The sequence below is a fragment of the Emys orbicularis genome, chromosome 8, assembly GCF_028017835.1.
Source record: "Emys orbicularis isolate rEmyOrb1 chromosome 8, rEmyOrb1.hap1, whole genome shotgun sequence".
Lineage (NCBI taxonomy): Eukaryota > Metazoa > Chordata > Testudines > Emydidae > Emys > Emys orbicularis.
The window spans coordinates 54,390,495-54,407,609 of record NC_088690.1 but is presented as its reverse complement, the minus strand read 5'-3'; the positions used below and the strand labels follow the sequence as shown (position 1 = coordinate 54,407,609).

At 43.6% G+C, this 17,115-nt stretch overlaps 1 protein-coding gene across 1 annotated transcript in view; it reads left to right on the top strand.

Moving 5' to 3' along the window:
- The window catches only part of HMCN1 (hemicentin 1), a 358,780-nt gene that overhangs the window by 257,227 nt on the left and 84,438 nt on the right, over positions 1-17,115 (top strand). The window contains exons 53-57 of the mRNA XM_065408898.1: positions 857-1,007; positions 7,601-7,804; positions 9,265-9,378; positions 15,006-15,193; positions 15,567-15,663. Of these exons, the coding sequence (XP_065264970.1) occupies positions 857-1,007; positions 7,601-7,804; positions 9,265-9,378; positions 15,006-15,193; positions 15,567-15,663 (754 nt within the window). The remainder of the gene's footprint in view (positions 1-856; positions 1,008-7,600; positions 7,805-9,264; positions 9,379-15,005; positions 15,194-15,566; positions 15,664-17,115) is intronic.

Sequence of the window (17,115 nt, the reverse complement as noted above, 5' to 3'; positions counted from 1 at the left end):
GCGCAGATTCCCCACAAGGCTTGTGCTGGAAAGAGGCATAACATCCTGGTCCCACCCTCAGTCCTCCTCCCTTTGCCATCCTGGCCTTGCCCCTCCTCACCCTGGTTCTCTAGAACTTGCAGAGAACCCTCCACTGGGTTCTGGGAAGAGCTGACAATGCCCCAGAAGCAGCTGATCTTCCAAAAGTCATCCTCCATGTGCAGATTTTGGGAAAACAATGAGACCCTGAGTACAAAAGGTGTTGAAAGGGAATGAAGTGGGGGCACCACAACATTATCTTTATAGAGTCATTCTTCAGATTAACTGCATTTTAAAATAAAATAATCTAAGTCATCTGCTTGGAAAGAGTAGATGTTTTTCTTTGTTAATAACTTTTTATTACCGTAAACGGCTCCTTTCCCATTAAGTTTCTTCACTTACATTTATCACATATATTTCATTAGACTGGAAGCTTAGTATCATGGTAATGTGACTTTTTGCTATATTCTAGGCCATAGGCACATTAATAGGCTGAGCACATTCAGGAGATGCTGAGCATCTCACAGGATCAGGCCTACTACTGGCTGGAGTGTGATTCCTAATGTTATTGGGAACAATAATAATAGATATGTTTTTCTGTTACTCTTGGCAAAGCCAAGGCAATCAAAAAGGAAAGAGATGAGTTTAAACGAACATGTTTTCTTATTCCCAACTTGCTTTCAAATGCTTGTCAAGTAGTCATGTCAAGGTAGGAGTAAGTAATTTGACTGGCATATTAGAGCAAAAAGGCTGTACCATCAGATTACTTTCATGATTCTTAATACTTCAAGTATTTATTTTATTTAATACTTATAAATTTATTTAAATTAAATCACAGCCTATTAAACCAGATGCTCATGTTACCATCCAAGCCAGTGGCCGGACTCTGCAGATAAAGGAAGCTCAGGTATCAGACACTGGTCGTTACGCATGTTTGGCATCCAATGTTGCTGGAGAGGATGAAATAGAATTTGATGTGAACATACAAGGTAAAGAGGGAAACAAAGTTCAAATAATAAAATTCTCCTATTCTGTCGATGTGAGTCATTTTCTTGTAATATTTGTTTTGGAGCACTGAAATTGTTTATACTCTTCTTTCCCTCCCCCCCCCCCCCCCCCATTGGATCAGTCTAGACCAAGGGTAATTTGACCTGCTTGCTCTAATTTTTTAGGTATTTAGTAAGAGAAAATATTTTAAGTATGAGCTCTTTATTAAATTTATATTTTCTTCTCTAACTTACACTGGTGTAAACCTGAAACCAACAGAATTACATTGATGTAAGTGAAAGGAAGATCAACCATCTCATCTACAAAGTGTTTTGAAAATGTATATGCTTGTTAACTTTTTAATGCATTATATTTTATTGTGGAGTGGAAGGGGGTAGTTTTCAATTGTTGGAGGCCAACTAATTTTATTTTAAAAATTACAAAAAATATTTAGTCCAGAGAAACGAGAAATGGTAGGCCAGGTCTACTACTTGTTTCTGTCAACTTAGGGGTGTGGCTCCTACTGTTTAGACACACTGATTCTTTTACATACCTTAGGGCAGCAGTTCTCAACCGGCGTCTGGGGCCCAGTGAGGGCTGTGAGCAGGTTTCAGGGGGTCCACTAAAATAAATCAGAGAAGGGCCGGTGTTAGACTCACCGGGGCCCAGGGCAGAAAGCCGAAGCCTGAGCCCCATCACACAGGGCTTGAAGCTGAAACCTGAGCAACTTAGCTTCATGGGGGCCCCTGGGGCATGGTGCATGGGTGCCCGTGGGGCATGGGGCATTGGGCAATTGCCCTGCTTGCTACCCACTAACACTGGGTGTTTAATCTACTGGATATGCAGAAAAACAGTAGCTGTGACACAGGTGAGCCATGGAATTTTTATAGCATGTTGGAAGGGTAGGGGGGTCTCAGAAAGAAAAAGGTTGAGAACCCCTGCCTTAGGGGACACTTGATCAAGACCAAGCAAATTAATCACAATTATTAACCATGGCTATTGTATTATTAAAGAAAAATAAATCATTAAACAAAACCACACATGACGGAGTACAAGTGATAAACTAGTTACTTCCATTACAATCTCTTCTGTATGCCTTTCTGTGGAGAGCTTTTAACCCTGTGGAGAATAGATTATACCCTTGTGAATGAACCCACCTTTGGTGGGTCACTTTCTCTTGGTAAATTAAGACCAGAGTATAGTATATTGTTTCCCAGAATTATTGTGTATTCAGTTTAGGTATCATAGAATGATAGAGTTAAAAGGAACTGGAAAGGTCATTTAATCTAGTCCCCTTATTAAATACTTCTATACTGTTTAGGTTAGTAATAACTAGACAGGCTTCAGTTGCCCTTAAACAAGTTAATTTGCCATACATGAATAGTTGGGGAAAGTAAGTGATCTAAACTAAATCTTTACTAAATATTTAAACTAGTACTTAGAAGAAGCTATGTAAAGTGTTGCCTTAATACAGACCAATTATAAATATCAAGGATCTTAAATCCCACTATTAAATGTTTAGTCTCTGTCTCCTTTCCAGGAATATATGGTTTAACCATTTGATGATTAACAGGAGAAACTGTTAGTCTTTTAAGTTCTACAGCATTTCAATATTCCAGTAAACTCATTATAAGAGTTTTAAATCTAATTCCTTGCCATTATCTTAGTTAACTTTCTCTCACCAATCTATGTTGAAGTTTGCGCAGGTTTTCCTTGAGTTGGTTTCTTTTTGAGTCTTCTCTACTTTTCCTGTCTGTCTGGGAAGTTGGCTTGTTGAGAGAGACAGGATTAGTTATGGAGTGCTGCTCTCTTAGCAGGTGTGTGTGTACATGTGGTGCTCACTTCAGAATTTCTTATATCCTTCTCCTTCCTATTCACAAAATTAGAGGAAAACACACCTCTTTCAGGCTTGTTTAGATTCAAGTGGGTTCTTTCATTGGCTCCATGACTTCATAGGTAGCCCTGGGAAGCCTCTTCACCTTATGAATATCATAGAATTATAGAAGATTAGGGTTGGAAGAGACCTCAGGAGGTCATCTAGTCCAACCCCCTGCTCAAAGCAGGACCAACACCAACTAAATCATCCCAGCCAGGGCTTTGTCAAGCCGGGCCTTAAAAACCTCTAAGGATGGAGATTCCACCACCTCTCTAGGTAACCCATTCCAGTGTTTCACCACCCTCCTAGTGAAACCTAGAACTCCCCCACTGCAACTTGAGTCGATTGCTCCTTGTTCTGCCACCACTGAGAACAGCTGAGCTCCATCTTCTTTGGAACCCCCCTTCAGGTAGTTGAAGGCTGCTATCAAAACCCCCCTCACTCTTCTCTTCTGCAGACTAAACAAGCCCAGTTCCCTCAGTCTCTCCTCGTAAGTCATGTACCCCAGCCCCCTGATCATTTTTGTTGCCTCCTCTGGACTCTCTCCAATTTGTCCACATCCTTTCTGTAGTGGGGGGCCCAAAACTGGACGCAATACTCCAGATGTGGTCTCACCAGTGCCGAATAGAGGGGAATAATTACTTCCCTCTATCTGCTAGCAATGCTCCTACAATGCAGCCCAATATGCCGTTAGCCTTCTTGGCAACAAGGGTACACTGCTGACTCATATCCAGCTTCTCATCAACTGTAATCCCCAGGTCCTTTTCTGCAGAACTGCTGCTTAGCCAGTCAGTCTCCAGCCTGTAGCAGTGCATGGGATTCTTCCGTCTAAGTGCGGGACTCCACACTTGTCCTTGTTGAACCTCATCAGATTTCTTTTGGCCCAATCCTCCAGTTTGTCTAGGTCACTCTGGACCCTATCCCTACCCTCCAGTGTATTTACCTCTCCCCCCAGCTTAGTGTCATCCGTGAACTTGCTGAGGGTGCAATCTATCCCATCACCCAGATCATTAAATAAGATGTTGAACAAAACCGGCCCTAGGACCGTAACATTTCTTTATGTAATAGTTCTTCTTGTAGCAGGACAGCATCAGACATCAACTCTTTCATTTTATTCAGTCCATTCTCTTAAATATTCTTTCATTTTTATTAGAGTTTGACAGAAAAGAAATTCTGTTTTCAACAAGTCCACCAATGCTCCTGTTCTTTATATCAAGGTTTTCAGTTCTCAAAACAGTCTTTTAAAGTTCAATTACTCTTAGAAAGTCTTTAGCTTAAGTTGTTGATTCTACATTGAAGATTTTTGTAACTATAATTTTTTTGTCTTCCTGAGTTCAGTGAGGATTTGCTTGTGCATTGCCAGTAATTATTTAATTCCCCATTAATGTAAATATTCTACACTTAAGTGGCTTCTTAGTAGTAGTAGTAGTCAGTTTAGCAAGGTCATTAGATTCTAGGTTGTACTTAAAGCATTTTACTATTTACATAGCAATGACTTAAGGAGTTATATTTGGAGCTTTGCATTTAGCTAATGTATTTGCAAGCATGGCTTTCACAAAGGTGTTTGTCATTTCAACATTTAAGAAATAAACAAAAGTTTAAAACATTTCCAACTACACATGTTTTTTTCCTGGAGTTTCAAAAACACAAGCAAAGTTTTTCCTTTGAAAAGAAAAGGCATTAGTATGGCTACTTTACAACCTAGATTTATGACTCAGATAACACACCCCACATTCCTTTTTAGAATGAATGTTTTAAGTGAAAATAACAGGAGTACTTGTGGCACCTTAGAGACTAACAAATTTATTAGAGCATAAGCTTTCGTGGGCTACAACCCACTTCTTCGGATGCATATAGAGTGAACCATATATTGAGGAGATATATATATACACACACATACAGAGAGCATGAACAGGTGGGAGTTGTCTTACCAACTCTGAGAGGCCAATTAAGTAAGAGAAAAAAAACTTTTGAAGTGATAATCAAGATGGCTCAGTACAGACAGTTTGATAAGAAGCAAGTGTGAAAATACTTACAAGGGGAGATAGATTCAATGTTTGTAATGGCTCAGCCATTCCCAATCCCTATTTAGCCCTGAGTTGATTGTGTCTAGTTTGCATATCAATTCCAGCTCAGCAGTCTCTCGTTGGAGTCTGTTTTTGAAGTTTTTCTGTTTTAAGATAGCCACCCGCAGGTCTGTCAAAGAATGGCCAGACAGGTTAAAGTGTTCTCCCACTGGTTTTTGAGTATTATGATTCCTGATGTCAGATTTGTGTCCATTAATTCTTTTGCGTAGAGACTGTCCGGTTTGGCCAATGTACATGGCAGAGGGGCATTGCTGGCACATGATGGCATAGATCACATTGGTAGATGTGCAGGTGAACGAGCCACCGATGGTATGGCTGATGTGATTAGGCCCTATGATGGTGTCACTTGAATAGATATGTGGACAGAGTTGGCATCGGGCTTTGTTACAAGGATAGGTTCCTGGGTCAGTGTTTTTGTTCAGTGATGTGTGGTTGCTGGTGAGTATTTGCTTTAGGTTGGGGGGTTGTCTGTAAGCGAGGACAGGTCTGTCTCCCAAGATCTGTGAGAGTAAAGGATCATCTTTCAGGATAGGTTGTAGATCTCTGATGATGCGCTGGAGAGGTTTTAGTTGGGGGCTGAAGGTGACAGCTAGTGGTGTTCTGTTATTTTCTTTGTTGGCCCTGTCTTGTAGGAGGTGACTTCTGGGTACTCGTCTGGCTCTGTCAATCTGTTTTTTCACTTCAGCAGGTGGGTACTGTAGTTTTAAGAATGCTTGATAGAGATCTTGTAGGTGCTTGTCTCTATCTGAGGGATTGGAGCAAATGCGGTTATATCTTAGAGCTTGGCTGTAGACAATGGATCGTGTGGTGTGTCCTGGATGGAAGCTGGAGGCATGTAGGTAAGTGTAGCGGTCAGTAGGTTTCCGGTACAGGGTGGTATTTATGTGACCATCGCTTATTAGCACAGTAGTGTCCAGGAAATGGACCGCTTGTGTGGATTGATCTAGGCTGAGGTTGATGGTGGGATGGAAATTATTGAAATCATGGTGGAATTCCTCAAGGGCTTCTTTTCCATGGGTCCAGATGATGAAGATGTCATCAATGTAGCGCAAGTAGAGTAGGGACCCAACTCAGGGCTAAATAGGGATTGGGAATGGCTGAGCCATTACAAACATTGAATCTATCTCCCCTTGTAAGTATTTTCACACTTGCTTCTTATCAAACTGTCTGTACTGAGCCATCTTGATTATCACTTCAAAAGTTTTTTTTCTCTTACTTAATTGGCCTCTCAGAGTTGGTAAGACAACTCCCACCTGTTCATGCTCTCTGTATGTGTGTGTATATATATCTCCTCAATATATGGTTCACTCTATATGCATCCGAAGAAGTGGGCTGTAGCCCACGAAAGCTTATGCTCTAATAAATTTGTTAGTCTCTAAGGTGCCACAAGTACTCCTGTTATTTTTGCGGATACAGACTAACACGGCTGCTACTCTGAAACCTGTTTTAAGTGGTTTCTCTTCTTGAGGTTTGCTTGTCCTTGGGAGACAGGAGCGGAAACCTTCTGGTATTTCTTTGATTAGATTAAATGTTTTGTAACATAACCAGCTAAACATATGTACTGTTATATTCCCAAGCATCCTGGCTATGACATTCTTGTAGTTATATTTTCTATTCAGTAAAGGTACAAACAAGTTTGTAACAATCTAAAAAAATTATAATCATTTTATTAATATCATTTTTTGCATCAATATTAAGTTTCTCCCTACAGCACCCAGTAGCACTAATGGCCCCAGTCTGCAGCCCCATTGTGCTAGGCACTGTATGCATACACAAAAAAGCTCCAAAAACTCATTTTAAAAATGTTTTTATAACTTGTTTAGCATAAGAGAGAGAAAACATACTTGGCACTTTTCATCTTAAAATCTATTTACAAAGAAAGGAAAGTGTCAAATATTTCCATTTACAGAGGGGGAAGATGAGCACTGATAGTTAAGTGACTTACCCAAGGCCATACAGCTAGTGGTTGGCAGAGCTACATCTAGATATGAGGTCTCCTCATTCCCATGCCTGTGTGCTAGCCTATGCTCTGGCAGTTAGGTTGATTTCTTGTGTAATAGTTCACCAAATTTTATTTCACAGGAAGTTTTGCCTGAACAAAGGTTGCAGGAAAAAGAAAACCTATTAATTTGCCCACACTAGCTGTAAGAGCAGTGATGATGGGTAAAACAATAAGGCACTTCTAAAAATTATTTTTCTTAAAAAAATCAGGTGCCTTTAAGATGTCTCAGATTGGACATCCAGAATCACTAGTCACTTATGAAAATCTTGGATAAACACAATACTTGTCCCAAACAGCTTCGAGTTAACTTGGAGTAATGTCCTCTCCTGGCTTTTCTTTTTTAATCAGTTCTTCCTGTTTAGTCAATCATTAACCTACAGGAAGTGCCCAGTACATTAATCAGTAGTGCTTAAACTGTTTGCATGACCAGGTTCACACTGCTGCTGGGCCTTGGGATTTTCATGCATGGAGTACATGGCTGATGTGATGGGATCTAATTTAGAATGCTTATTTGCCGTAGCTTAAAGATGCTATTTAACAACTCCAGTATTTTTTTGTTACTAGATTGTCCAAATATGGATTTCTGCTATAAAATCCTAACTCTAACCTCTTCTTTCTCTCTGAATGTAGTTCCTCCTAGGTTCCAAAAACCTCCCAGAGCATGGGAAGTTGGTAACACAGTAGATACAGGCAGAGGTGGAGAAACCAAAGATGTGATTGTCAACAATCCTCTTTCTCTGTATTGTGAGACCAATGCTGTGCCCCCTCCTGTTCTCACATGGTATAAAGATGGCTACCCTCTGAGCTCCAGTGATAAAGTACTGATATTACCAGGTGGGTATTTTAACAGATCACCTGATGAGCTTAATAAATAATGATAATACTTAGCACTTACATGGCAATTGCATTTTTCATCTTCAAAGTACTCAATTTACTAATAATTAATTTTGGATGTGCATCCTTCTCAATCCATTTTTTCTTGACTGGAAATTTTCACTCCCAGTGCTCAGACTTTATATATGCTTTTGATTTTTCACCCTCTTCTTTATTTAAAGTATAATCCCTTAACAGATCGCGAATATGGACATTCAGCTATTACATGCTGATTGACAAATACAGGTGAATATGCAACAGAGACATTGAACAACACCTACAATCCACTGTTGTTGTTACATTTCCTTCTGCATTTCATTTTAACAAAACAATCACATTTGGAGTAGTAACATTTCTCCATCAATGGTGAAAGCCATGGAAATACTAAAATGGAACAGTCCCTATGGAACCTGCAAATAGGTGATTTGTTCACATTCTGTGGGCTTGATTGTGCCCTTTAGCTACAGCCTTGAGTAAGGGGCTGTGCAGAAACACATCATCCCAGAGGAAGCTCCAAAAGGGATTTTGTCTGGGTGATACAATGTGTCCCAGAGCTCCTCAGAGCACACTTTGCTGCAGCACCTCTTCAGAGACTTCAGAATGCACTTTCTTGCCTAGCTAATCAGCTCCCCTGCCTCATGCAGACAGGTTGGCATCAGGCCCATGGCCTCCTGCTACCCATCCCTTTGGAGAAGCTCATGCTCCAGGGAGCACTAGTAGGGAGTACTTCCTGCACTTAGGACAGCAGTTTTATCTGGCCTCTCTGCAGAGGGTGGCGGTATGGCATATGGGTGGGAAGGCTCTTTGTGCCCTCCCCATCTCTGCTTATCTGTTCAGAGGCCAGCCACAATCTAGATCTGTATTATTTCCAACGTTTGTTCTCTTCTCTGAGCAGGGAGGGCATTGCACCAATTTGTTAAGGGATAATATTTTAAATAAAGAAGAAAATCAAAGAGTAAAACCACATATAACTGAGCACTGAGAGTGAAAATTTCCAGTCATGCATAGTTTACCAAAGAGCAAATATTCTACAGTTTGATATACTTTCTCTAATGGAGTCAATGACAAAGTTTTCTATTAGCTCACTGTGGAAAGTTTCACTTCTAGATTGATCAACAACTCTGTTGCTGATATGTCTCCAGAGAATGTAGATTCCTTCAAATGGAATTAATTCTTTGCCAACATTTTATTATAAAACTCCAACTAAAACCAAGCTGGATGTAGAGAAAGCAACTATGAAACAAAAAGCTTTAATTAGTCCAGAACTGAAAGTGATCATTCAAGACAAACCAATGGGGAGAAAATTACATCCCCAGTCATTCATGACGTCATTGACTCAGGTCTCTAGAGGAATGTGGTATGTTTGAGTGATGGAAATCACTTGATTTTAGATTTAAATCTTGAATGTGTTTTCCCTCCAGGAGGCAGAGTGTTACAGATTCCACGGGCTCAGGCAGAAGATGCGGGGAGATATACATGTGTGGCTGTAAACGAAGCTGGAGAAGATTCCATTCAATATGATGTCCATGTGCTCTGTGAGCTAATCTTGCATTATTTTCTATTTTTAAAAATTCCAAATTCACTTTTTATGGCAAAAGACCCTAAAGGAAAAGTCCTACCGAAATTAATAGAGAATGATTACATTATATAGAATAGCTCAGTAAGATCATATAAAAGGTAATAAAAATATATATCCCTGCTATAGAATTCTATATCATTGGCATTGTTCTCTGTTAATGCTATAGATTTTTAGATAATTTCTATATAATTGCATTGGAGTTACTCCTAACAGTCTGTAGGAATGTTCCATAAGTTGGGTTGGATGGCTTCAAAGTCTAAGGGTATGTCTACACTACGAGGCTAGTTCGATTTCTCTTAAATCGAAAATGTAGAATCGATATTGCAAAGTCGAACGTGTGTGTCCACACTAAGGACAGTAATTCGACTTTGTGAGTCCACACTAACGGGGAAAGCGTCGACATTGGAAGCGGTGCACTGTGGGCAGCTATCCCACAGTTCCTGCAGTCCCCGCTGCCCATTGGAATTCTGGGTCGAGCCGCCAATGCCTTCTGGGTAAAAAAAAAGGGTCGAGGGTGCTTTTGGGTAATTGTCGTCATCCGTCCGTCACTACCGCCCTCCCTCCCTCCCTGAAAGCGCCGGCGGGAAATCAGTTCGCGCACTTTTCTGGTCAGTGACAGCACGGACGCCACAGCACTGCGAGCATGGATCCCGCTGCGACCATCGCTGCAGTTGTGGCCGTTGTCAACGCCTCACAGCTTATCATCCACCTTTCCCAGAGGCAGATGCAGATAAACCAGGCGAGGAGGCTACGGCACCGCGGTGAGGGCCTGAAGTCTGAGAGTAGCACAGGCCTGTCAGAAAGCACGGGACCCAGCACCGAGGACATCACGGTGACAATGGGTCATGTGGATGTTGTGGAACGGCGATTCTGGGCACGGGAAACAAGCACGGACTGGTGGGACCGCATAGTGCTGCAGGTCTGGGACGAATCCCAGTGGCTGCGAAACTTTCGCATGCGGAAGGGGACTTTCCTTGAACTTTGTGAGTTGCTGTCCCCTGCCCTGAAGCGCAATGACACCCGGATGCGAGCAGCCCTGACTGTCCAGAAGCGAGTGGCCATAGCCCTCTGGAAGCTTGCAACGCCGGACAGCTACCGGTCTGTCGCGAACCACTTTGGCGTGGGCAAATCTACCGTGGGGGTTGTTGTGATGCAAGTAGCCAACGCAATCGTTAAGGTACTGCTCTCAAAGGTAGTGACCCTGGGAAACGTGGAGGTCATCATAGATGGCTTCGCCGCGATGGGATTCCCAAACTGCGGTGGGGCTATAGATGGAACTCACATCCCTATCCTGGGACCGGAGCACCAGGCCAGCCAGTACATTAACAGAAAGGGCTACTTTTCAATGGTGCTGCAAGCACTGGTGGACCATCGGGGACGTTTTACAAACATCAACGTCGGATGGCCGGGCAAGGTTCATGACGCTCGCGTCTTCAGGAACTCTGGTCTGTTTAGACGGCTGCAGGAAGGTATTTACTTCCCGGACCACAAAATAACTCTTGGGGATGTGGAGATGCCTACAGTGATCCTTGGGGACCCAGCCTACCCGCTAATGCCCTGGCTCATGAAGCCCTATACTGGCGCCCTTGACACTGAAAAAGAACTCTTCAACTACCGGCTGAGCAAGTGCAGAATGGTGGTGGAGTGTGCTTTTGGCCGTCTCAAGGGGAGATGGAGAAGCTTACTGACTCGCTGTGATCTCAGCAAAACCAATATCCCCATTGTTATAGCAGCTTGCTGTGTGCTCCACAATCTCTGTGAGAGCAAGGGGGAGACCTTTATGGTGGGGTGGGAGGTTGAGGCAAATAGCCTGGCATCTGATTACGCCCAGCCAGACAGCCGGGCGATTAGAAGAGCCCAGCGGGACGCGCTGTGCATCCGGGAGGCTTTGAAAGCTAGGTTCCACAGTGAGCAGGGTAACCAGTGACTTTTAAGTTTCTGTACAGAGAAGCTGAACCTGCCACCGTTTCTTTACCCAGTTAATGTTGACTATCCTCTCCAGTTACAGACCCCCTCCACCCCCTTCCAAAAAAATAAAATCAGTTTTATTTTGTTAATGAACACCGTTGTCTTTATTACTGTTTTCGCGGGAATGTTTTAAACCTGGGACGCAGACTGTGGTGGGGAGCGGGTGTAGTGTACTGATGCAAATGATCCTTCTTAACTCCAGGAATGACAGGATTCGCAGTGGCGGACTGGTTGTTTGAACGGAACCTGCTAGCCCTCCTGAGCGGGACTGCGTGTATGTGGGGGCTATGTGACTTTATGGCAGGGGGAGGAGGGTTACAGATCCCCTCCTGCATGGCTCTGTGATCCAGGACAAGGACCGCTGCATAAGATCTGTAACTGCCCTCCCCCACCACAAAGTCACAGAGCAACCCCCCCCCCCCACGCACAGAACATGAAAACCACCTCCCAGACTGACCAGGGTAACTAGTCACTGCACTGTGTATGTGCCCTGCTGCTGGACCTGCCCCCGCCTCTGTACCCTGCTAAAGGTGACTGTCCTGTCCAATTACCAGGGCCCTTCCCCCCCCTTCAGACAGACTTTCCCTCAAAAGAACATGATTGAAACAGTAATGAACAGAAACGTATTTTTTATTAACAACCACACATGAAACTGGGGGGTGAAACTTGGACGGGGGCTTGGGTGAGGCGGGCAGGAAAGGACTTTTCAAATTTTGGGGAATGACAGCCTTCTGGTGCTTGAGCAGTCTGCAGGGGTCGAGTGAGAGTTTTCACGGACTCTGCCGCCCCTCCTTCTTGGGACTTTGGGCGAGGGGGGTATGGGACTTGGTGGCAGGGGAGTGCGGTTACTGATAGACTGCAGCGGGGCTCTGTCCTCCTGCCTCCGTTCCTGCAGAACATCAACAAGGCGCCGGAGCGTGTCCGTTTGCTCCCTCAGAAGTCCAAGCAGCGTTTGAGTCGCCTGCTGGTCTTCCTGCCGCCACCTCTCCTCACGTTCCATGTGTGTCCGGTGCATTTGGGACAAATTCTCCCTCCAATGGTTCTGCTGTGCTGCCTGGGCTCGGGAGCAGCCCATTAGTTCTGAGAACATGTCCTCTCGCGTCTTCTTCTTCCTCCGCCTAATGTGCGCTAGCCTCTGGGAGTGTGATGCCAGGCTGGGTTGGGAGACAGTCGCAGATGTGGCTGTGGGAATGAGAAAAAGGTAGTGAATTCCTCCGAAACATAAATGTAGTTGTGAACAAAGAACATAGTCTTTCTCTGTGAACAAGACCATGCACCGCACCTATCACATGCGCACTCAGGACAAGGTCGAATTTTCGGACCTCGCCTTCAGTGCCTGGGGTCTTGCACTGCCGATCTGGGAAGCGGGGCAGGACACCGGAATCTCTGTAGCAGGCAAACATGGTAAGCCGTAGACTTGTGGCTGCTTAAAACTTTAGTAGTACCACTGGCCTCCTTTCACATTGAAAGCAATGCCAGTCTCTGCTGCCACCAATCGGCCAAGCATGAACTCTGGCCCTGTCCCACCCCCTCGCGGATGTCCCAGGGAAAGATCCCTGTATGCTGCCCCTCTCCCGCCTCCACCGCGTGGCTGTAAACCAGCGGTTACAGTTCTGTAAAGGAACTTGCAAGCAGTCCCAATACTAACAGTCCCCTACCTAATTCAAAGCAGGTCATCATGAGCGACATAACTATCATGAGGATCTCGGACAGCGATAAGGAAAGGATGCTTCGGGAAAGCCTGCAAAGACCAGGGCCCTATGCTGCCATGCTGTGCAAGGCAATGATCCCGGAGTACTTGAGGATCTCCTGGCGCGGGAACGTCTCCTACTTCGGAGGACCCACTAAGGCCGCTCTCCCCAGGAACCTGATGAACAGGCTTTCCCATTACCTCCAGGAGAGCTTCGTCGAGATGTCCGTAGAGGATTTCAGCTCTATCCCCGGACATATGGACCGGATTTTAATATAGCTGCAGTGGCAGGGACTAAAGAGTGGAGCAGCTTGGGCAGCAGAATCATGCACAACCGGACACTGTTAGATTTTTTTAAAATAGTTGGAAATGAATACTTAAGCGCCCAGGGTAAAGAAATCATGAAGAACACATTGTTATTATTCTTAATATTCCAGTTTTGTTAAAAATAAATGTTTAGATGTTTAAAACACTTACTGCTTGATCCTTCCCCTGAATCTGTGTCCGGGTTACATGCTGGGGAGGATTGGTAGGGGATCTCTGTAAGGGTGATGAAGAGCTCCTGGCTGTCGGGGAAATCAGCTTGGTAAGCGCTGTCGACTGCCTCGTCCTCCTCATCTCCTTCCTCATCTTCCCCGTCTGCTACCATGTCCGAGGAACCGGCCGTGGACAATATCCCATCCTCAGAGTCCACGGTCAGTGGTGGGGTAGTGGTGGCGGCCGCACCTAGGATGGAATGCAGTGCCTCGTAGAAACGGGATGTGTGGGGCTGGGATCCGGATCGTCCGTTTGCCTCTTTGTTCTTCTGGTAGCCTTGTCTCAGCTCCTTGATTTTCACGCGGCACTGCATTGCATCCCGGCTGTATCCTCTCTCTGCCATGGCTTTAGAGATCTTCTCATAGATCTTTGCGTTCCGTCTTTTGGAGCGCAGCTCGGAAAGCACGGACTCATCGCCCCACACAGAGATCAGATCCAAGACTTCCCGATCAGTCCATGCTGGGGCCCTCTTTCTATTCTGGGATTGCACGGCCATCTCTGCTGGAGAGCTCTGCATCGTTGCCAGTGCTGCTGAGCTCGCCACGATGTCCAAACAGGAAATGAGATTCAAACTGGCCAGACAGGAAAAGGAATTCAAATTTTCCCGGGGCTTTTCCTGTGTGGCTGGTCAGAGCATCCGAGCTCGGACTGCTGTCCAGAGCGTCAACAGAGTGGTGCACTGTGGGATAGCTCCCGGAGCTATTAGCGTCGATTTCCATCCACACCAAGCCTAATTCGATATGGCCATGTCGAATTTAGCGCTACTCCCCTCGTTGGGGAGGAGTACAGAAGTCGAATTTAAGAGACCTCTATGTCGAACTAAATAGCCTCGTGGTGTGGACGGGTGCAGGGTTAATTCGATGTAACGGCGCTAAATTCGACATAAATGCCTAGTGTAGACCAGGCCTAAGTCTTGTATGATCCAGTCAGAGACATACTCTGGGAAATCTTTGTGCTTCTTGCCTTGGCTTTGAGTGTACTCAGTTTTTTTCCAACTCTAAAACTGCTAAAACCAGTGATTCATTAATAGGATGAGGGGAATGCCTTGGAAATCCTCCTTTGTCCTAGCTCTAAAAACTCAACTTCCCAGCAGGAAAATTAATTTCCCCCTCTTCTCCATTCTGAACCAGATCCCTGGCTGGTGTAAATAGCCGTAGCTTCATTGCAGTCCCTGGAGCTATGCTGCTTTATGCCAGCTGTGAATCTGGTGCTGTATTTTTCCTTGGGATTTTATTATTGTTCCCTAATTAACTGTGAAGTTCTCTTTACCTTAACCTGCAAATTCAAGATCTATGTGTGGCTCTATCCCTCTGGCAATTTCACAAAGAAATCACTGCTTATATAGTATTATATAGCAATCTCCTTGTTCCGCTTTGCATGCTATGTAGTGCCACCATCCATTAACGGAGCTGATGCTGATCTGCCTGAAGAGGTCACTGTGCTTGTGAACAAGACCACAGTGATGGAATGTGTGGCAACTGGCAGCCCTGCTCCAAGCATAACTTGGCAAAAGGATGGCCAGCTCCTAGCAGAAGACGACCAACACAAGTCTTTATCTGGTGGAAGGATGTTACAGGTAAAAGTGGAAGGTGTTGGTAGAACAGTTACAAAGTTAGGCCTGATTCTGAGCTCTGTTCTTTACACAGATATTAAAATGGTGTGGAGAATCAGGCCTTTATTTTTAACTCGTTTAAGAGGATTTCATTAAATTCCTACAAAATTAAAAATAAATGTGAAAGATGCCTACTTTCCCGGCAATTGAAACATGCAGGTTGGCAGAGCAGGTACCGTGTGGGTAGCAGGAGTGCATACTTCCCTAGGCTGACATGTTCATGACACTGGTTATTGTTATCCCTATAATAACACTAATACATCAGCAGTACATATCTTGCAGTTTTAATTGTAAATGACCTCTTATTAGTTCTACTGAAGCCTGTTTTCTTTTTTAGATCCTAAATTCCCAAATAACAGATACTGGCAGGTATGTCTGTGTTGTGGAGAACATAGCTGGAAGTGCCAAAAAGTATTTTAACCTTAATGTTCACGGTAAGATTTCTAATTCCTAAGATGCTGATTTTTCCCTTTTGAAATAAAGGAAATTAATGCTGCGTTACTGCTCATGTAGCTTATATTTCAATTGCAAGTAAACAGTCTGCAGATTCTGTATTAGTTTAAACTCACTAATTTCAGCAAGGTACTTAAGCATGTGCCTTACTTCCAGCATTTAGTTAGTGCCCTTAAGGTCAATGAAACTACTTGTGTGCGTAATGGTAGGAGCATACATAAGTACCTTGCTGAATGGAGGACTTAGTATTGCTGATACTCTGTGGCGCCAGCTCACTGCTACCATATATATTTCTATATAGGTGAAATTCACTCCTGTGCAGAGGACCTGCACAATGTCTCTGCAGTATTTAAATCCCACCTAAGCCCTCAAATAAAGCTTCTGGAGTGATGCACTAGGCCATGAATGGAACTGCTGTAATGAAGCCAATTGCACCAATGTAAAAATCTGTATTGTCTTATGTGCAAGGCAATGTCTTTTTATTGACTGTCACATTTAAATTAGAGGGATTTGTGTATTTGTAAGGATATAGGGTAATAACATGTTTTGTGATTCTTTTATTAAATAACATTTTTCAAGAAAATTAATTTTGAAAATTAACATTTAAATTAAATGAAAAATAATGTTTAAAAATAATCAGGAATAGAAATGTTTTAGAAACTTACTTTTCTTCTCTTTAAAAAACCCCCAAAATTCCGAGGATAAATATTTTGCTGAAATAGAGTTACAGTATTCGTAACCCCATTTAAAATAACATTAGCGTGTTATTGTTAGAATAAAATAAAGTTGGAAAGATGGGATTTTCAGATTCACGAGTATAAAACAAATGTAAATGCAGTCAGGAAATTAGAACATTTTCTATTTTAAAAAACTAAAAGCTGACAAAGAGAGAAGAACAGCGGCTGTCGGTAGCTGAAAGGGCAATGGAACGAGCTATGTTGGGAATTTCACTTCTGGATCGTATCCCAAATGAAATGATTAGAGAACGCAGCGGTGTGAAAGATATTGTCATGGAAAGCAGATATAATAAGATACGATGGGCGGGCCACATAGCACGGTTCACGGAAAATAGGTGGACCGCAATCATTACTGAGTGGTACCCGCGAGAACAGAAAAGACCACCTGGTCGGCCTCCAAGAAGATGGGAAGATGACGTTAAACATTTCGGACGAACATGGAGAAAAAAGGCAAGAATGCGAGAAGAATGGCGGATGTGTTGTGATCGGCGCAGTCTTAATGACAGCTGAAGACCGATTGATCCAGGTGAAAAGCTGCAAAAAGGACATATTCAGTTAAGATTTCAGCACTAACTTTGACTCTACCCCTTTATTGCTGACCAATGTCCACTCCTCCTTCTGACTTTCAGCTGTGGGCTAAAGACCTACCTTATACACTATATCATAGAAAACGTCATACTGGGTTATGACCTTGTA